Source organism: Aspergillus steynii (genome assembly GCF_002849105.1).
Source record: "Aspergillus steynii IBT 23096 chromosome Unknown P170scaffold_1, whole genome shotgun sequence".
NCBI classification, from domain to species: domain Eukaryota; kingdom Fungi; phylum Ascomycota; class Eurotiomycetes; order Eurotiales; family Aspergillaceae; genus Aspergillus; species Aspergillus steynii.
The window spans coordinates 3,446,893-3,467,384 of NW_020194398.1; the positions used below are offsets into that span (position 1 = coordinate 3,446,893).

General features: G+C 47.6%; 6 protein-coding genes across 6 annotated transcripts; 2 read left to right on the top strand and 4 right to left on the bottom strand.

Annotated features, from left to right (window-relative positions):
* Positions 1-485: 485 nt before the first annotated feature.
* P170DRAFT_452423 (DUF3425 domain-containing protein) lies at positions 486-1,480 on the bottom strand (the record flags this gene model as incomplete). Its single annotated transcript, XM_024851272.1, has 2 exons — positions 486-1,270; positions 1,330-1,480. 2 exons carry the CDS (start codon positions 1,478-1,480, stop codon positions 486-488), a joined length of 936 nt encoding a protein of 311 aa, XP_024710063.1.
* Positions 1,481-2,216: 736 nt separating this feature from the next.
* P170DRAFT_452424 (FAD-binding oxidoreductase) lies at positions 2,217-3,958 on the top strand (the record flags this gene model as incomplete). Its single annotated transcript, XM_024851273.1, has 6 exons — positions 2,217-2,336; positions 2,388-2,561; positions 2,596-2,853; positions 2,914-3,347; positions 3,409-3,617; positions 3,678-3,958. The coding sequence occupies 6 exons, from the start codon at positions 2,217-2,219 to the stop codon at positions 3,956-3,958; spliced, it is 1,476 nt and encodes a 491-aa protein (XP_024710064.1).
* A 208-nt stretch (positions 3,959-4,166) lies between these two features.
* Positions 4,167-5,240, bottom strand: P170DRAFT_460807 (DUF3632 domain-containing protein). The gene is made up of 2 exons (XM_024851971.1): positions 4,851-5,240; positions 4,167-4,800 (listed from the first exon to the last, which is right to left on the bottom strand). The coding sequence occupies exons 1-2, from the start codon at positions 5,194-5,196 to the stop codon at positions 4,322-4,324; spliced, it is 825 nt and encodes a 274-aa protein (XP_024710065.1). The 5' UTR covers positions 5,197-5,240; the 3' UTR covers positions 4,167-4,321.
* A 4,741-nt stretch (positions 5,241-9,981) lies between these two features.
* On the top strand, positions 9,982-12,089 carry P170DRAFT_398514 (PKD domain-containing protein; the record flags this gene model as incomplete). Its single annotated transcript, XM_024846225.1, has 2 exons — positions 9,982-10,014; positions 10,088-12,089. The coding sequence occupies exons 1-2, from the start codon at positions 9,992-9,994 to the stop codon at positions 12,087-12,089; spliced, it is 2,025 nt and encodes a 674-aa protein (XP_024710066.1). The 5' UTR covers positions 9,982-9,991.
* A 2,367-nt stretch (positions 12,090-14,456) lies between these two features.
* On the bottom strand, positions 14,457-15,428 carry P170DRAFT_470209 (uncharacterized protein; the record flags this gene model as incomplete). Its single annotated transcript, XM_024852726.1, has 1 exon — positions 14,457-15,428. One exon carries the CDS (start codon positions 15,426-15,428, stop codon positions 14,457-14,459), a length of 972 nt encoding a protein of 323 aa, XP_024710067.1.
* Positions 15,429-18,539: 3,111 nt separating this feature from the next.
* On the bottom strand, positions 18,540-19,851 carry P170DRAFT_398515 (acetyltransferase, GNAT family). Its single transcript, XM_024846226.1, has 3 exons — positions 19,537-19,851; positions 18,834-19,388; positions 18,540-18,778 (listed from the first exon to the last, which is right to left on the bottom strand). Exons 1-3 carry the CDS (start codon positions 19,648-19,650, stop codon positions 18,740-18,742), a joined length of 708 nt encoding a protein of 235 aa, XP_024710068.1. The 5' UTR covers positions 19,651-19,851; the 3' UTR covers positions 18,540-18,739.
* Positions 19,852-20,492: the final 641 nt, after the last annotated feature.

Consider the following 20,492-nt stretch of genomic DNA (forward strand, 5'->3'; position numbering starts at 1 on the left):
CTGCGCTTGCCCGAGATGATTGGGATCTGAACACCCTACAGAGAACCACAAGTGGCACTGGAGCTATTATTTATAAAGAAGCCAAACCGAAAACTGTTCAACTACCCTGCGGAAAAACAAAAATTTAAAAACATACAACAGCCGGGATTCGCTGGTGGTCACCCACCCAACTACTAACCGGCCGGCGTGAGGCTTAAGTACGGCTGAGCGGACGGGAAGCCCTGTTCTCCTCACCCTGTGGTCGTATGTACCTAAAAAGATAAAAGTCTGGAATATGTAGATTGTTTACACATTATGTGCTTGCTAGCCTGTATACTAGAACCAGGGGAACCACCCGAAGGAGGTGTTTCAATTGAAATCAAACGCATACTAGTAGACGGAATACGGAAACTTACAAAAATTGAACAGCAGTGCGAAGGATGAGCATGAATTCCAAAATACAGGACACAAAAGACAAATATTCTTCCCTGGTGAAAGGTTTCACGTCAATGCAGAGGCAGATAATCCATGCGAAATAGAGGCTTTTCGCTCCGACTCGCCCGCCAGTGATTCGTAGAAAGCGCCAAATCATGACAATTCCGAATGACCCACCCCCAAGAACCGACGAACGCCTCAGTGACCTCCCACCCCGACGGGTCCCAAGGATCACTCCACACAATAATCCCACTTCTTCCCGCCGTCGAGCTTCCACTGCCCTTCATGTCTAGACAAAGCTGGTCTTCCTCCTCGAATTCACCGGCAAGGATTAAATTGTCCCTCATTTGAGGAACAGGAAGAAGGTCTAACCATGGGTGATGGGGTATGGAACGCTGGATTGCGGTGGGTTGGAGGGGCATTGGGAGGGTGTAGAGCGCGTCATTTTGCCATGGGCCGGCAATGCTGAATGGTGATATTGCATCATCGTGGAGCTGGTCGGATCTGAGACCCAGTATTCTTGTGTTTTCCATCAACGCCCGGGTGAAATTTAGTGACATTAGGTTGAGTAGGAGATCCGTTCGGGGGGAGCCGGTCGCGTAGTACTGAAGAGCTAGTTGTTCTAATCGGGCCATTCGGATTTTCGTCGCTGGAAAGCTAGACTCTAGGATGTGAACGGCCTCGATTTCTGCTAGGGACGAGACTTTGATGGCATTAGGCGTTGTTAGCGCTTCAGAGCTATGCGGAGCAACAGCAGCAGGTGCGAATGGCTCGTGCTGGTCATTGACGGAAGAGCTACCGTGGCCTGTTGTCGCGTTCTCTCCTGGATGATTCGGTGGTTTCTTATTCTGTAGTCCTATTTATGTAGAGGGTCAGAATAGTACCCTACTCGCAGGTAGTGCATGAAGAACTTACGTCGGGCCCTTTGATTCAGTCGGTTTTGGAGCCTGCGACGTGTTTTTGGGTCGGTGATCCCTGACCAGTCCTCGTCGGGCCATGTGCTACGGCGCTCTGAGAGTGCGAGCGATCTCAAAGCGATCCGCTTTTCTTCAGCGGATGGATCCATCTTTGGAGTGTATTCAGGGCACCGGGTTTGACGTTGTGGCCCAGAATGTCAAACCATGCAACTTGATGACAACAGAACGGTGAGTGGACTGTGGGCACGGCTGATGCGTGTAAGGGATGAGCAAATTGTGCACGGAGTAGTGAAAAGAGACAGAAACTCTCCTTGAGGGCGATTAATTTCTTGTCTTGAGCGATCCACTCTGTCATCACACTGCATGACGGACTAGACTGACGGAGATAAGGGAAACAGCCAACCATCTGTAACCTAAACGGACTCCGATGGTGTCGATCGACATGGAATTACCCTGACTGGAATAGTTCCACGCTCTCCAGGATGTTGATGACAATTCTTTTCTAATTGGTCAGTGAAGTGGGGAGTCCCAGATTTAGTCTAGGCAGTTGCATTCACATCTCCTAAACACCTTGGATTGAGACCTGATGCACGTCTTTTTAGGGGCTTGGTATACAGCGCTCTATTATTCAAGAAATATCGAGCCAGTGATTTCAACGAAAGGTACCTCCCCGATCTCTGAGTATTGCGTACCCCATGTGGAGCCCGCGGAAAGGGTGATGCGATAATCTGCGTATTATTATGGGCACGGCTTTCTCGGCGCGCAAGACTTAGTATGCGATTTGGAATCAGGGAGCTACCTATAAAAGCCCCATAGCGTCCATGAGACAGGCAAATATGTCGAGCAAAGACCTTTATTTAATTGCAATTGCTCATGTTCCCGAAAATGGCCCGATATCTTGTTTCCCTTGCGTGCTTTGTTACTTCGAGTTACGCTTCTCTTTCCGGCCTTGGAAAGGATAGTGACTCGTCTCGTCAGGATACCTCTACAGCCTGTCGACAAGCAGTATGTCCTGTAGCCTTCTACTGTCTCCGTTTCTAGCTGACATGGCTCTAGTGCTCTCAGCTTTCCTCGACTTTCGGGTCCGCATTTCACTGGCGCAACGACAATTTCACCATCTGGGATGCCAAACAACAAGAGGTTCACCCGACTTGCAGGGTTGAGCCATCGTCGGCCCAAGATGTCGCCAACATACTCGGCACCCTTGTGGACCACTGGTGCTACTTTGCCGTCAAAGGCGGAGGCCACTCCAGACACGCCGGAGACTCCAAACTCGATCGGCGGAGTAACAATAGATCTCGACCGCCTGAGCAATGTGGAAATCCTCCCAGGCAGTAGCAGGGCGCGCGTGGGTGGCGGCGCGACTACCCTTCAGGTATACGAAGCTCTGGAAACCCGGAATCTGTCTTTCGTTGGCGGGCGAGTGGGCAGCGTTGGCGTGGGTGGTTTCATACTTGGTGGAGGAACCTCGCCGTTTTCGAACAAGTATGGGCTGTCCCTGGACAATGTTTTCGAGTACGAGGTATATAATGAGTAGGTACTGTTGGTCATCCCTCCGCTAACCGCTGATACTACGATCTAGGTTGTTCTTGCGAATGGAACCATCACGACCGCATCTGAAGCGCATAATCCTGACCTCTACTATGCACTCCGCGGCGGCGGTAATAACTTTGGCATTGTCACGGCCTTTACCGTTCGAACCTTTCCTCAGGGCCCCGTCTTCACCAGCATGACTACCTACGCTGCAAATCAGTCAGATCGAGTTCTCGACAACGTATACGAATTATACACAGATGAGCGTTATACCAGTGACATGGATTTGGGATACGATTTATATTATACTTATCGCTCTCAGGGTAATGAGTTCATGCTAAGTGGCACACAGCGATATGCGAAACCAGTCCAGAACTCGGCTGTCTTTAAAGACATCAATCGCATTCCCACACTTACTCGAAGCACGAATATAGCTCCCATGAGCCAGGTGGTGGGCGGGACTGAGTCTTTGGGTACCACAAGGTATATTATCCTCCGAACAGCTTTCTATTATCTGAGAATAATACTCACGACCACATTATAGGCACCTTTTCGCCACGCTCACTGTCGCACCATCACGCTCTTTCTTATCGCAGGGTCTTAGAATCTTCCAAGAGGAGGTTGAAGCCATCAGGACAGTTCCTGGCTTGGTTCCTAACTTCATCTGCTACCCCATCCAGAGAAACGCCATTGCGGCTATGAAACAGCGAGGCGGGAATGCTCTGGGAATCGACCGAGAGGGGCCTCTCTTCTGTATGCAATCTCCTGCCCCCAACCGTGGTACACCTACACATTTGCTCACCCATTGCGAAGTGATCTTAATTTCTACAGCATGGTCAAACAGGACTGATGATGCTGCTGTTAATCGGATGACGGCAAATACTATTGAGAGACTGACTGTCGCAGCCAATGACCTGGGTATTGCGGATCGGTATAAGTATATCAATTACGCTTCGGCGGCGCAGGCTAGCACGATATTTGCTGGTTATGGTGATGAGAATCTACAGAGACTGAAGAAGATTCAAAAAAGCATGGATCCTCATGGAATATTTACGTCTGAAGGGTTATGGCGCGGGTTCGTCAAGCTGCTATGAGCTCATTACGCAGACACTCGCTTTGTGAGAGCGTTGATAGGTCTGTAAGAGAAATGGTCGGCAATGATGTTAGACGGAAGAGCGTATTTTGTCCTGGTAAAAGAATATGATGGCTTAAATAACGAATCCACAGTAAACTTACGGTTATTGGAGGCTATATATTCCAAGGCTGTGAGTAATGCTACCATAGTTGTTGTTTTCAAAATGAATCCCATTATCCTACCACAAACTATGAAGTCCTACATTTCGCTGTTCCAGCACACCCATATATCTCGTGTTAATCTCCCAACCACCCAAGTAATCCAGGCGTAATCTACTACCCCGGTGAGCTCGGAATATTGACACCTCCACTGTACAAACGCTTCATCTGCCTGATTTCTTCTTCCCCTGTCTTTCAGCCTTCTCCATCCCCACCTCCGCCCTGCGCGCTGCCTCTCTCGTCCCCTCACTCAAAGTCTCCAACACCCTCAACTGCCCAAACCGCCGCCTCCAAAACCCCAATCGCTCCGTACTAAACCCCTGCTCTTCCTGCCACATCTGGCTATCCTTCCCCCAGGACGTGGCATGAGTCCCCTCCGCACCTCGGAATGGATTATGCAACAAATCCTTGGCCGCGTGGATAAAGTACTGTCCTGCTGCGGCGATATTTCCATCCTGCTTTGCCGTCGGCTTTGAATCGTCCACCTTCGTCTCCAACGCCTCGACGGTCAGATGCAGCGCCCAGTAGTAGGGCTCCATGAGCGAAGATGATATCAGACGCCCCGTGAAAGCGTGATAGTTTACCCATTTGGCATACATGGGATCAGAGAGTATTTTGACCTCGTGGTATTGGGCTTCCAGCGCTGCATTGGTTAGCATTCGTTATTTCTGTGAGGGTGTAGAAGAAACATACAATCGCGTAGATCGCGCCAGACTTGAGGGAAGATAGTTTCTTTCTCAAGGGTCCAGTTCGCTTCGTCGGTGTTGAAGGGTGGTGGGAGGTCAAAGATCGCGTGGAGGAGTGAGATGATGTCCTCGTGGGCTTCTTCGTGATCCTTCGCAAGGAAGAGTAGTACCTCCCATGGGTAACAGGAGTAATCCCATCGTTGTGGTTGGGATGGGTCTAATAGCTGGGAGGCTGCGTCCGTGACGGGGATGGAGCCGTCCAGGTAGGATTGTAGGGTTGTTAGGTGGAACGGGGAAAATGATAAGCCTTCATCTTTTACCGATGTAAACCAATTAGTGTATATGCTAGTCATGGTGAGGGATTGGATGTGTTGAATGAGAGGAGGTGTGAGTCAAGATCATATAAGAGGAGGTTAGACAAGGCTGAGATTATGTCAGTTGGCGGGGCCCTCGGAATAGTGCCTTATCAGAATCATCTTCCCCTATATTTAGTTTGGTTCTGCCTTGATTACAATTGTCTTCCACTTGTGTGGCAAGGCTGCGACTATATTTTATCTTGGAAATGTCCTCTCTAATGAAGGGTGAAGATAGTGATACATAAAATTTAACAGCGGATCAAGTCCAATCCCGTCCTGTGTGCTCGCTAGATTATCTGCCTTATGCTGGAAATTCTGAAAGGTCAATTCGAATTATACTTGTCTGATAAGGAGTTAAGCTTCCATTTTTCTTCTTGTTCTCATGGTGCAGTCTAGACACTGCTTTAAGCACCGATATTAATAGGCTACTCCTAAGCGGCGCACTTCCAGGCACAAGGCATTCTTTCGCTAATCCTTAATATAAGAGTAGATTGTCCGCATGATTGCGTGCCCGGCGAACATGCAACTAACGGTTCATTGCGTGAGCCATTTATCTATTTCTGCTCGCATCCATAAATAGTCCAACTCCCTCTTTGGGTGCTCCTAGAGTTGGCATTCGGGACCGCAAAACCCGCATCCGCACCGCACCGAACCCTATGAGGTGCGGATTCGGATTCTAAAGGTTCAATCCGCAGCGGATTTGCGGATCCCCGAAATTTATAGCTTTTTAAAAAAAATTAATTAAAAATAATTAAAAATAATATATATATAATTTATATATTAATTTATATAAATATTATTCTTTTAAATTTTTAATAAATTTATTCGCTAAGTTATTAAAGAAAAAAGATAAAAAACAAGTTGGTTCGGAAGATTTTAATAGATATATATATATCTACCCGCACCAAATTAATTTGGTAGTAAAAAATAAAAAACTTGAACTTTTTATTAATTTATTTAACTTATTATTTTAATATTTCATTTTTTTGAATTACCAAAACTGCATAAAATAAATATAAAACATGCATAAAAATTGGCTTAATTAGGTTTGGCTTTAGGGCTTAACCCTGATACTAACTTAAATAGGCTAGACTGCGGATTTCTTGGCAAAAACCGCACCGAACCCGCCCCAATCCGCAACGGTTGCGGGTTCCTGATTTTCAGCCCGAAACCCGCTGCGGGCGGTCCCGAGATGGCCTTCCACCGCCCGAATCCGCACCGATGCCAACTCTAGACTCAATTATGTGTCTAGAATGATCAGATTGAGAGATATAAGCAGCTAGATATGCAAAGTTTAGGAAATCAGACCCTCATACATTCATTTAGTGACCAATGCATTGCTGGTGTATATATTGAATACGCATATTGTTTGACATCTAACCTCAGCCATCACGATCAAAATTTTCGCCTACTCAGTCGTGCAGATGGAATTGTTTCTATTTTTCTTTTTTTTCTTTAGATTTGAATATTTAGCAAGAAATGATCCTATTCCAACTTCGTTAGCATGCTCTTCGTATCTCTGTTGCAGGAACTGCGTCGTGAGCTGCGATGCTGTCTTCATCTCAGGTATTATCTCAGACGAGTCCTCCCGCGCAGAATAATGGAGATAATTCATGAGCATTTCAAGAACTTGATGTGTGCTTTCTATCACGCCGGTATTGATGGACCATAAATTCCAAGGTCGTGAGAAACTATTGTCTTGTTTTTGCTGGAAGGTTGGTTATTTCTGGGAGCATCACGAATGGTACACGCTCTTTTCTCGACGGCTCCGGCGGAGCCTGTGAACGATCAATAACCCTCTTTTCTTCCATTCCCTCAAATTCAATTGCATGCTTGTCTTCTGGAGAGAATTCTAGAACGCCTGCTGCTTCTGGCCTAGTTATCGCCGTGGCATCCGAGGTGGCTGCATAATTGGAATCAACATGTTTCTGGGCCCATCATTTTTGTCGAGGCTTCTAGGACCAAATGGAAATTTTGTGCGGTCAAAGTCTAGTTTCGTGCAAGACCCACGATCCCCTAAGACATACAAGATTAGCAAGAATGATAAAAATAACTAGTAGGGTGCTGCGCCAAAATTCCCACTTTCTTTCGCTGTCAACGCCATGCCAATTGGCGCACACAGTTCTGATGCTTTCTGATATTATATTTGTGATGATGAAGTAGGAGTGTCTCTCGTAGGAGATGGAAAATCGCTTGCGGACCAAGAAAAAAAAATGAAGTTAGATGCAATAACGTGGCACTAGTGGTGGGAGGCTGTCGATTTATCGCACGGGGAGGGGCGATATTGCACTGATTAATATGTATTATTACTTCTCGTCCAAAAGAGTTGAATAAATTATGTAGATTCCATGTGTTGATTGAGGCCGATCTATTATTTTGACCCCCATGTTCCACGACCAGCAACAGAGTGGATGAAGTAGTATTCAATTTTCAAACTTATGGGGACAGCAGAGTCCCCTAACCTATTGTTTGTTTGCTGGCTGCTACATACAAGAAATCTTGCCGTATATTCGATCGGGAGACCAATGTACAACCTTCACGCTTCGATTGAAATTGTTTCTCTTTCCTCCAAGACACACTAGTCCATTTAAAGTGTCGCTCTGAAGTGCCCCTATAAATTGCGCGTGCATTTTATGGTATGTAAAATTTATTCGAATGGGTTTTCGCCAGCAAATGGTCAGAATTGGCTCCGGCAGAGAATTGAGTCGAAGCGCATTAGAAAACAGAGGACCTGTCAAATGTATTGCTTTGGTTTTTATGATTTCTCATTCAAATCCTCCAGAACTTGCACAAGGTATGGTCATAATCCTTTTTATGGTATCGGGTTGCATGGATCGATTTACTAGGCATGTGTCTAGCCCTTCAATGCTCATGGCACATTCAACTGCAACATGTCCCAGACGGCCTTTGTGGGTGAATAGATGTGAAATGGCTATTTTGGCTATTTTGAGAAGCTTCATATCATTGACTATGTCATCTGTCATGTACGTCAATGCAAGCACTGCGTCTGGTCTTCGAGGTTGCTAATCCAGTCTTAGTTGTCTTTCGTGTATCAATGGTCGAAATGTGCACATATCTACAGAATCACTTCTACTGAGTGATCCGGGAGGGGTGGAAGTACAAAGATCAGTTTTCAGCAATGAGCGGACGCCTTATTGCCACCTACCAACCGCAGGTCCACCTTTGTCAGTTCCGGACTTGCACCGAATTTCCAACCCACCCGAGATAACGGCCACGGTACTCCAAATGAAGGATCATAGTTTGCTTGATAGTGTTCTAACTACGCCGGCAATCATTGAAAGCAAAGCCCGTTCAGTTGCAAACTCTTTGTTGAGCTTGCCCCAAGAACTCTCCTCAAAACCCTTAGTTGGTGATCATTCCAGCCAAGAAAAGATCAAAAGCGTTGGAAATGATCAGACTCAATTCTATACACCGCATTCAAACTAAAATGCTGTCTCTACAGCGAAACTGACATCAGCTGCCAGCGACGAGCCCATTATTACCGGTATACCGTTCCATTCTAATGGCGATGATATAAAGCCTTTTTACAGATCCGATGATTCCCCTGTATCTCAGGCACCAGGTATCTCAAGCCCCCAAAGCGTGTTCTATATTTCTCAGGTGCCTGGGTTTTCGAATTCAGGAGGTTCAGGCTCCCCGGATACCCTTTCCACGCAGGGTCCCCTGAGTGGACTTTGGGCTTCACGAACCAGAGCCCTGGGTGTTCTAATAAGGGGCACACTTAAACAGAAGAGAAAAGAGTTAGGAATCAGCCGGAAGTCCGTCTCTCGAACGTAATGCCCATCTGGGGTTCTTACTTCCATACCCCGGGGACAAGACGAATACAACCCGACAGAGTACATGCGCCATCTAGTCCACACCATCACCGCGATACGTCGAAAGGGTTTGAATTCTCTGATATCCTTCCAAGCCTGCTTGAAAGATGGACGATATTTGATTGATAAAGTGTATGAGTGGATCATTGGCGCGCAGTTGGACATCTCAAGCCGAGAGCGAGAAGTTCGACCCCAAAACTTTCCTGTTTGGGATTCATCGTTTGGAAGTGGGGCAGGGCTCCAGATTGCGTCAGAATTACAATGGAACGTGGTTACCAGCTGACTTTCCGGGCAAAGGACCGGGTGCAATTTACGGGTATTCGTAGCGTTCTAGAGACCGGCGGCGGGTAGACCGGAACGCTACGAATACCCATTTTTACGTTTCGGATTCGTGTGGCGATCGGCTCCCCGAGGAACTGTGGATCTCTTCTTACCGTTTTCGGTAGATATCACGTATTCGTACTCACTCTCGACCACGGAAAAACAAGGCAGCATTTTAGAAGCATTCTAGAATCTTGACAGGTCAGTATGAGATCTTTTCGATCAGATTAGCAATATTCAGGTTCTATTCTTGCCAAGTAACCCTGGGAAGGGGTGTTATAGGGTTTCGATTCGAATTTGGGCTACGAAGAGACGGGTATTAGAAGACTTCAAGTAATGTTCGGCAACTTGCTATTGATGGTCGTAATCGAAAAACTTGATGATCCCCTAATTCAAAAACCCACAACACCAAGCAAACTTGTGGAGCGGTATCTACTTTACTCTCCTATTTTTAAATATCTGTTTGCCTGTCGTACATAATCCATGGATGGATAGTGCAATCTAAAAATGCAGATCAATCAGGAGATTTTAGCATATAAGGGCAGCTCGACCTGCTCAAGTCCAAGTTGAATTATATCTATCGTTTATAAACTTTCTCCTCGAGTGTGACTTGCACAATGATCAAGGGGAAAACTATGTTTTCCCGACCATTTAACTGGTATGCATCTCTATGTTCCTGATACGCAACCTTGGAAGTTGTAGCAAATCCAGTATATTTATTATCTATCTAGGTTCACACTAGTGATATTCATGGGATCTGTGGTCGGTGCTACTCATTCGACCGAAATCCTCTGCACCACTCTTGTTAAAGATGGCCCGATGCAAATCACCCCCGACTGTGTTGATCCGATCTATAACTCCCCTATCTTCACCAACACCTCCGAAGAAACCTCACCTGTCACGCATCGAAAGGTGTCTGGATACTTCAATGGCACTGAGACTGAGTTCAACATCTACATGCCGTACGACGGCTGGAAAGGCCGTTTCTTCCAAATGGTTTATCCGGGGCAAATGGCTGTAGCGTCGTCCGGAGAGATCGAGTTTACTATTGAGGCCGGTGGCTACACTGTCCATGTTGGTGGCACTGGAGGCTATCGGGCTGATGCTGCCGTTGCGAAGATATCCCGGAAGCTTGCGCACAAGTTCTACAACCAGCATTCTCGCAAGATATACGGCTACATTTATGGTGGTAGTGGTGGCTCTTTCGAGACTGTTGGAGGTGTGGAAAACACCATCTCTATTTGGGATGGTAGCGTGCCTCTCATCCAGGGAATTCCAATCTCAGACCCTACTGGTGCTTCTATCACTGCATTTGGAGGATTTGTGATGGGGAATAAATCAAGGGATATCCAGGATGCGGTCCGCCCGGGCAGTATCCATGATCCTAAGGACATTTTGAACCCTGTCCAGCGTGCTGTGTGGAAAGAAGTCACGGCTTTAGGTATGCCTCCCGGGGCTTGGGAGGACTTCGACGGTAGTGGCCGTAATCGATCACAGGTTTATGAGCTTCTCCAGGCTGCGGCAGTTGGCCTGAAGACAACTGATCCTACTTACGTTGATGACTGGTGGAGTAAGCCAGGATATTTGGGAACAGAGGACTCGGAGCTGGGAGACCTGTTCCGTTCGTCCTTGATCGAGTTCAACGCCACTGTTTTTCAAGTCGATCGCGATGCCGACAACGTCCCAGTAGGAATGACTTTGAATGCATCACCGTTGGAAGCACTTCGTCGCAACTGGTATGACTTCACCATTCAGTCGGAATGCGAAGGAGTGAAGGATGGCGAATTCACAGGTCATATGGATCCCGACTCGGGCAAAGTTTCAATCTACTCCGATCAGAACAGCACCGTCCTCAACTGTTTGGAAAAGGGCATAAATGTTCGTGTGGATAATCGGTGGTACCTCGCTCTTCATACCTTCCACCGGCACGAAGTCCCTAGCAGTGGTGGGTACTACGCCTTTGATTACCTTCGCGACGAAGATGGAAAGCCTCGATATCCCCAGCGCAGTGTCCTCGCAGCTTTTACTTTCGCAGAGTCGGCGAGTGGCGGTGGAACCAACACTGGGAACTTCAGCGGAAAGATGATCGTCATGGACACCTTGCTGGACAACAAAGCTTTCCCGTGGCAAGCTGACTGGTACCGCGAGAAAGCCAAAAAAGCCCTTGGTGACCGATTCAATGACAACTACCGTCTTTATTACAGCGACCATGCCGACCATGAAATGGGCCCTGTTCAGGAAGCTGTGAAGTATCGCTTGATTGACTTCACCGGCCTCTTTGAGCAACATTTACGCGATCTCGCCGCTTGGGTGGAAGATGGAATTGAACCCCCGACACAAACTAGGTATAAGATCGAGAACAGCCAGGTGAAGGTCCCAGCTTCTGCCTCCCAACGGGGTGGCATTCAACCCGTTGCCCACTTGAAAGTCCAGAATGGCACTCGGGCAGAAATCCGCGCCGGATCCTCAGTGACTCTCCAAGCAAATATCGAGGTGCCTCATGATGCTGGAAAGATTGTCTCTGTTGAGTGGGATCTTTATGGAAACGCAAGCTTCGCGGCAGTGGACTTCGGACCACCCAACAGGCTGGTCAACGTGAATGTTACTCACACCTATGAAACTCCCGGTGTGTACATTCCAAGTGTCAGAGTCGCTTCCCATCGATCTGGTGAGAAAGGAAGTTCGAATTTTCTAGCATACAATATGGGTCGTGCGCGGGTCGTTGTGAAATAATGAACGATTGCTCTCGGCTCTTGTCCCGGTCTTTCTTTTTTCTGTTAAGTGGTCGGGTGATCCCTCTTATCTTGACACACCAGTCCTCCTCTCTTTTCTTTCTCTATATTTATTTCTCTCTTTTGTTTTTTCTTCTCGCCCTTTTTGGATGTTAGGTAATCCTGCTTCCTTGTTATCTTCGATCACTCGCTCTTTATTCTCCCTTTTCTTTTCTATATAGATAATTTTAAAAAGACAGCTTTTTGCTGATTGTTTTACATTGTATAATTCCCTCCTAAAACTTCTCTGGTGTTCAGATAGCCAATACAGGTCCTATTTCCTCTCCCTCTCAGCTCACTCATTGTTTTCCCAGTCGTGGTCCTTTCAATTTCGGGCTTGATTCCTTAACGGAATCCGCCAGTGTCCCGAATACGGATTTCAAGAAGGAATCAGAGCAATAGTGCAGATAGCCAGATGTATAGCTCGAAAAGCGCAAGGTGTCAGCTTGGCAGCCTCAGATGTTAAAAAGCTAAAGATAAATGAGATGTGTGTTTATAGATAGATAGTAGTATACTAGTATCTACTAGTACTCCTACTAGGCTATAGTTTGTTAGTAACTATAGCTATATCATGTACCTAGGTACTAGCAAGCGAGATCGCTGATTCTTCGGTTCAGAGCAGCCAAAAGCCGAGTCTCTAGAAAGGCTATGTAATCTTTGTCGGTCTCTTCAAATTAGAACACTGGATGACTTTTACTAGTAGAAATGACCGTGGCATAGCAATGATTACTAAAGCACACATGGATGCGACCGCGAGACGCGCCCAATGGTCCTGCCAGTGCCAGTGGGCAATAACATAGTTTATATAAAAAGGCCGGCGCTCATCCTTTCATGTTCTCATCATTTCTTTACCTAACCAGGCCATGGCTAGACGTATACTTGCTGGGACCTTGCTTTCTTGCTATTCTCATAATCGCAACGTCACCCCTATACTGAGTTTTAACCTCAGAGGTCTACCCTCAACCATTAAGGCATCTGAGCCTCATAAATTATCCGAATAATACACCTCCGGGCGATCGATGCGAATCATAGATCAAAGCTTGGTTAATGCCGAACTGCTCATTTAAACCGAGGTACTAGATATAATGACAGCTTGAGACACCGTGAGCGAAGACGGCATTTCAACGTTTCCCGAGTGCGCTTAAGCGCCTTCCTGCCCTGGCAGTAGAGCAGAACGAGAACGATGTTGCTAAATTCGAGAGACTGGCCGAGGGAGGCTTTAACCGAAGTTTTATGGTCACTATGCGAAACGGCTTCCGTTTTGTAGCACGAATTCCATACCCTATTACTGCGTCAAAATTCCCAGTTGTTGTAAGTGAAGTTGCTACGATGGATTTCTTACGCTCTCACGGTATTCCAGTTGTCTATATAGGTCTAGCACTTAGTATATAGGCAGCTTCTATAAGCTGTAGTCATAAACTAGTATTATAAGACTCTATAAAAAGGAGTAGCTAGCCTAAAGAATATTTAGGTTATCTTGATGTGTTCAATTGTGAGGAAAGTCAGCAGGGAGAAGGCAGTTACAAGGATATAGCACGCTTCCGTAGAGGGCTGGGAAGAGTGTTCTTGCACTTTGCTAGCTAAATACATGAATTATAATGACTGGAATGCTTTTAGATTAGCCAGCTAAGCCTAGTGCAAGAATTAGTTACGGAAGAAGTTTGAAATCGAATAAAGCTGGAAAATATTTCAATATGATATTAGCGGTCGCTATGATGCTATAGCAAGCCAATGCCAGGTCAAAAAGCAAGCCGATGCCCTTGACTGCGTGTTTTCTCTCGACTGACCAGCAGCTTTTTATAGCGCGAACAAATCTTCTCTACAACGGCCCTCTGCAGGGTTCCTGAACTATAAAGCCATTCTGCCTCCGTTCTTTTTGCCTGTTCAATCTTTTTCGTTATTCCCTTTTCCAAAGAACCCCGTAATGAGCGATAAATGCCCTGATTTGGATACGCAACGAGGCCTATGGTTGCCGCTCCCGTTTTGAGCGTGAGACTAGTCAGACCCTTTATCAGCCCTTTGCCCACACCAAGAGAACCCTGCTTTTTCATTCCCTGATACGTATAGACAAATATGTCGGTGAAACCTTCGTATATGCCGTGTGTGAAAGTTGACCACCCCACGAGGGTGCCGGTCCTCCAGCCCAAAACCGAACCGTAAGTTCTTACTTCTTCTCCATAAAGACCAGGGACAGCTCGCAGCCCTTCTACCGTGGCAAGAGGGAGATCGACAAAGGCCCCACGGTAGGACCGGCCTAAAAACTTTCCCAGGCTAGTTGCAGATGCGAGGGTCATTCTTTTTGCGTAGGCTAGTTGACTGACCTCAGGAATCAGGGTCGCGTCATTCGAAGAAACCGCTGTTGATGAGACTGAAAATTCCACTGAAGAAATCTCAGAGATGTTCGAGGGGCATTTGGGCTGGGAATCACAGCTCCATTGCTGTCTTTGAGAGGGCTGACCTGCCTCTCAAAATCGGTCATCTGCAGCTGGGAAGGATCCGGTGTTGTCGCAACGACAGCGACTGAGACCAGGGGCAGTCCGAAGTCGTTTGTAATATCGCTGTAAATGGATACAAATAAACGCTGCAGTATGCCTTCTGCCTGAGAGCCTGCGGGGATGCCCTCAAATCTGGACACGGTCTGCAAGACGGCATTTTCCAGGTCAAACAGCAACTGCTGAAGGCTGAAGGCTGTGCCTGACAGATTCGTCAGCTGAGCCTTCAGCTGAGCCTGGAGCTCTGGATGATTGTTCAAGTAGGGTGTGTCCAACTCCTCATTAAGGCTTTTCATGACGAGGTTGACGTTCGCTTGCACATACCACGGATCTCCGGAGGGCTGGCTCCAGACATTCCATGACCCCTGAGTCCACCCATTGCCAGGGGTGTTTTCGATCACGGTAAATTGCGAACAAAACATGTTGAACGTGACGGTCTTGGCGTCGTCCCCAAGGTCAACGATTGCAGGCAGGTTCTTAGGCATAACACCGGGAGGCAAGCCAATTTGGATTTGAATGCCCACCATGAACCTGGCAGCGGTAAGGGCTTGGATACTCTTGTCATTGTAGTCTGTACCTGCCGGGATCTCAAATGGATTGATGTTGTCCGTGAGTTTGAGTAAGTCCTCTAGACTGATCATGTTGGTGGGGTTCCCATCCTCATCGGCCAGAAAGCAGAGAAATTGAACGGGCTGCTGGCTCTCGCTCAGGAAAAGAAGAAGGTCCGAGTTGATGCTTGCCTGGGTGGTTGAAACGACAAAGTCATACCCATATTTGGGACTTGATAGAAAGGAGTCGGTCGAGTCCATCGCGAATGCTTGCTTGCTGCAGTAATAGAAGACGATATTGTGTTCGAGTGTCTCGGTCTGCTGATAGCTCCTTCCTCTACATTCCGGCCCCTTTTATATTGCTTTCGAGCACCTTCCCTTGTCCTCCATGAGTACTTTCGTCTCCGCGGTGGCGATCAAGTCACAATCCCCGACACTCTCTGCTGATCAGCTCTTGATTCTGCTTCGCGTTCATATTCATGTTACATTCCCCCACTCTGTGAATACTTGGCCCTGTGTAGTAGTACTAGTCTGTACTTACTAGGTGCAGCCAGGCAAAAAGGGCAGGATGTGCTCAGTGTCAAGTCGTTGTGATAGTACGAGACACCAAAGGATTTCGATACCCCTCATCCGCAACAGGGAAGTGGGAGCTGACGTGTTCCGAAGGAAAGTGTGCTGTACGCGTAAATGAATGAATATATTAAGGGGCAAACTAGGATTGATGTTGCAGGAGTAGTCCTTAGCAGCGGTGGAAGACCCCCGTTGCTCACTTTACAGAGTGGGGACCATTCGCCGCCTGCACCTGCGCCCGGCAGGAACAACCCACCCTTCAGCTCCACAAACTCGAGGTCCTGGACCAACAGGTACTTTTGATATATTAATTGTAACCTCAGATGTTTCAATTATGGATCGTGCTAGATACGTTGTGAAATGTATCGGAAATGTGCTTTTGCGGTCGTTGTTGATCATTTCCCTAACCCTGCAGAACATACACAGCGGTGTTCAGCACATGTAAGTGCAAACAACAGCGATACATGAGATAAACAATAGGCGAGCTCTCATGTCTCATCCAAATTCGGCGACATTTCAACCCACAACGTCTACACAAATTCCGCCCAGTTTTTGTCGCGCTTCTGACCGGTGAGCAGCTCTTTGAACCAGACCATGTGTGAGAGATATTCTTTATGAAGAAGCGAAAGCTGCCATCCCTGGCTCCATAGAAATATCCGCTGCACTTAGATATGCACTATTACCAGTCCCCTTGTTCATGGGCCATCATTGGCCTGAGCCCTCCTTCGATTCGTCGTGACAAGGGTGTCATCCTGGTGTTCGCAAGAACTGGAGATGACGCCGGTGATACATGCCCCTAGAGACAATTGAGGGGGTGAACCCTACTGCTGTGGCGGAGGTTGCATCGCAAATGAGCTCATAGCGGTCTCGACCGGTGATCGACCTCCCAAATGGAGTGAGATTTGAATCTTGATGTGAAAAAATATCCCTGAACTCAATCTCGCCGAGGACCCACTGATCGGACGGCGTTCCCGGGGAGGCGGGAGGCGGGAGACGGGCGGCTGAGGGCCCAACGCTAATTCTCATTCATCAGATATCAGCCCCACCTTGAGGTCTGTTTATCCTGATTTTTCCGAGTCTGCTATGGAGGCATTCGCAAAGGTCTGCAGTCCCTATTTTGATTACTGCCCCTTATACCAAGGGTGGCTTTTACTCCTTTGAGCAAGGTTCATGATCGAGACAGAAACGAGTAACGTCCAAGATGAGTTAGAAGTAGGAAGTATTTTTTGTTGAATCTTACTGTATGTACAGTTCCTAACAGGTCTGTCCTGGAGAGTGTTGCATCTACAGACCATGCCATCATTCGGAAATAACACCTGATATCCAATGTATCTCCAACACCAATACCGGATACCAAGACAAACATCCCCTAGGCTAGGCGATCGCCCTCTCGGAAATTTCTACCCACCCACCTGGGCCTGCAATGCGCCAAGCGAGCCTGCAGCACTAGGCTAGGTGCAGGCTAGTCAGTGGCTGGCTGATCGTGCTACAAATCTGAGTCAAACATTGCCCTGCAGGATCAATACCCTTGAAACTGGTGAGGGGCAGAGCTGAAGGGGGGAGAGACAAAACGGGTTTGAAGACACGCCCAAGTACCTCTACACTTAATATACTCGTTGAGTGGAGGATTTATTTTCCTGCCGCCGAGATTCAATCATTCCCTTGGACCCTTAGACGGATATAGCTCCGTCGGACCTTCACTTCTTTCGGCACGCTAGCCATCGGCAACCACCCCTGGTCTTTTTGCCACTCCGTGAGCTCGGTAATTTAGCATGTGCAGTATGTGACGGCATTGTGAGTCTTTCATTGGCCTCAACAATACTTAAGCTGAAATATTAGATTCGCCTACGACTCGTACCGCACGAGACCTTCTCCTGTGTCTATATTAGGCTTACCCACGCATTTAAACATCAGTTTTGTTGATCAGCACTCCTACAATGTTCTCTCAGAGAGTTCCAGCAGCACTAACCTCCATAGCAGTAAAGCCTTTGGGCTTATCATTCAATATCCTTCCTTTGTCACTCAGTTTAGTACAGTCGAGTGGACGGAAGCTCCTGCTATTTGTACGGCTGTCGTAGGTCTTGGAATAGAGCCAATGACGGGATATATGCCAGGACTGCGAAGCTCCTACTTGAGGGTAGTGCTGCTCCAGAATCAAGGGATAATAGCTGGAGATCTCCGCTGTCATAGGCCGCATATGGCTGTCAAGCTAATGTGAATCTCCTACGTGCATCGGACTGGCACTGCGGATGGGGTTTGACGTAGTCGCCATTGATCTCTATAGCAACTACAAGACCAGGTCTAGGTAGGACATTACAGATCTTCGAATATGTAATCTTGCCTTCGAAACAAATCAGTGCCTTTATGTCGGAGACATATTCCGATTTTGCCTTCTAACAGATTGATATAAGTTTTTTAACGCCAGTTCTCCGCGAAGGAGAACAACCTTTGTCTTCTTATATTATCCCTAATCTAATCGCTTCATACTTTCAAAACCTCTGACACCTTTGAGTATTTAGCAGCCATCATATCATCTCGTAAAAGCACCCTGTTTCAAGTAACAAAGTATCGCTATAATAGACTCCACCGCAAAGATCTCATTACCTAACCCTACCTATATTATGCTGTTCTTCATGGTCTGTATATAACTCAGGATCCTCTCTAGTTCTGGGTAATCGTAAATAATCATTATATGATAAATGCTGCAACCGTTGTCATGTTGCTTGACCTGCGGTTATGGGTTTTGCAGGGTACCATATGTCGGCTTCTTGTTTCCAGCTATCTAACTTGGTGATCTTTTATGTTAGTGACTTTAGATCCAAGCCAGCTAAAATGGGAAAGACTAATTGGAAGAAAAGTGCAATGTCTTCTTGGAAATACTTGGAAGGATTTGAAGAGTCATCCCAGTGAGGCTGCTATTCAACGGACTTCCTCATTGTACAGCGATGTAGAAAAGTGCTCAATCTCCCACCCATAACCGCTATAACCAAAGGTTTACCCACTTAAACCTTCATACTCGGATTCCGGGTCATACAATAAAGCTATATCTCATCAGCACTCCCTCGACATCAACCAATCAAGGAATCAAAAACATACCTTGCACTTATCCACACCATCCACACACTCAATCTCCTTGACCAACCCAAACCCCAACTTCTCATAGATCACCAAATTCGGCACCCCCTTCGAGCTCTCCAAATAGCACTTGACGCCCTCACGGTCCGCCCGGTCCGTCACTACCTGCACCAGCTTCTTCCCCACCCCCATGCCCCTCATCTGCGCACTTACCGCCAACACGTTACAGAAGTAATACCCGCGGGGATCCGTCCACACCTTCTCGTGTGTCTTCTCCTGCATCGCCTTCCACAGACGGTACCGGGAGAGGTTAAGGCCACCACGGCCCCCGAAGCGGATGTTGTAGAGAAGCTGACGCATCGAGAGGAGCCAGTCCTGGGCCCAGATGGACCAGGGGAGGGGCGCAGAGGCGGGCTGCGGCGCGTACCACCATGAGACGCCGACGACGCTGTGCGGGGGGTGTTTGTCGTCTGGGGCGGCGTTCAGAGTGGTCTTGGCGATGTACATGGGCATGTTGCAGTTCAGGCCGTAGTGGAAGTGGGCGGCGAGGGAGGCGGCGTTGCGGTGGATGTCGTACTGTGGGAGCAGGGTTTATCGGTATTGTAGTCTAGGGGAGAATGGAAGGAGGAAGGAGGAAAGAAAGAAAGGGAGACGGTTTCATTGCCATATATCATGATATAGAAGTTCACATATAGGTATCATCCCTGTCGGTTAGGATACTTACGCTGGCATCGTCGAATAACCACTGGAAATACGGGTCGTCGGCAAACGCCGTCTGCACGCATTCTACGGCCGCGGGGATGTCCTGTTTGGTGAGGGGGAGGATCTCGATGGCCATGATGAGGGTTTTGCAACAAGGAGTTGTTGATCTGTAGCGATGAAAAAGACTAGAGAATCAATTTCTACTGGCTCTTTGGGTGGGTTGCGATAAAGCGATCGTGTAGGCGTGCGAATGGCGGCGGAGGGGATAGAGCGACAACGCCATCTAAGTTGAAGACCTTAAGAAGGGGATACCGGCGACAGCAGAGCGGACAGGAATACTGAAGGATGGTGAGACCGGGTGAGACGTCCTTGCATGCCATCTATATAGCACCTCCCCCTTCGCGGCTAGCCCGCTCTGGGCAGTTCGACGCGGACGCCATCAGCAAGACAGCGTTGCACCGGCAAATGATCGGCGATCGATCGCCAAGCCGTTAGTCTCGTTCGGGCAGGTTGTGCCGGTTATCGCGTCACCGTGGTCGCTGGCTAGAAGTCTGACTCGTCTACTGGTCTTTGTGTGACGGCCGTGCAGTGAGGAGGTCAAGTGATGCCACCATGAGGGGTATGGTTCCTTCACCGTACTTTGGTTGAGGATCCTGTGTTGTTCTGCCAAGGCTGGAATGCTGGAATGCGTCGGCTCAGAATATAACTCTGGGTTGGTAAGGATCCGCAACTAACCACCTCAGGATGGTCTACTCTAGGCCCCATATGACGACATTCAGGCAGTTGCAGGAAATAATCCAGAGAAAATAAGACAGCAATCTAGAATAGACGAATGTTGGCGATCGTGGAGAACAAAGAAAGATTATCTGCAGAACTAAGAGGTAACCCTTGACTACCTTAGCAATAAGCTCTATGGATGGAGGCAGATGGCAAAGTAGCTATAACTGTTTAATCAAATCTCCGTCCTAGAATACTCAC

What these genes read in the sequence shown, in the direction of transcription:
- P170DRAFT_460807 (XM_024851971.1), bottom strand. Translation starts at nt 5,196, where the DNA reads ATGACTAGCATATACACTAATTGGTTTACATCGGTAAAAGATGAAGGC. An exon ending in CTGGCGCGATCTACGCGATT is followed by an intron (nt 4,801 to 4,850) that starts GTATGTTTCTTC and finishes TAACCAATGCAG; the next exon opens with CGCTGGAAGCCCAATACCAC.
- P170DRAFT_398515 (XM_024846226.1), bottom strand. Translation starts at nt 19,650, where the DNA reads ATGGCCATCGAGATCCTCCCCCTCACCAAACAGGACATCCCCGCGGCC. An exon ending in GGTTATTCGACGATGCCAGC is followed by an intron (nt 19,389 to 19,536) that starts GTAAGTATCCTA and finishes CTGCTCCCACAG; the next exon opens with TACGACATCCACCGCAACGC. An exon ending in ATGGTGTGGATAAGTGCAAG is followed by an intron (nt 18,779 to 18,833) that starts GTATGTTTTTGA and finishes GATGAGATATAG; the next exon opens with CTTTATTGTATGACCCGGAA.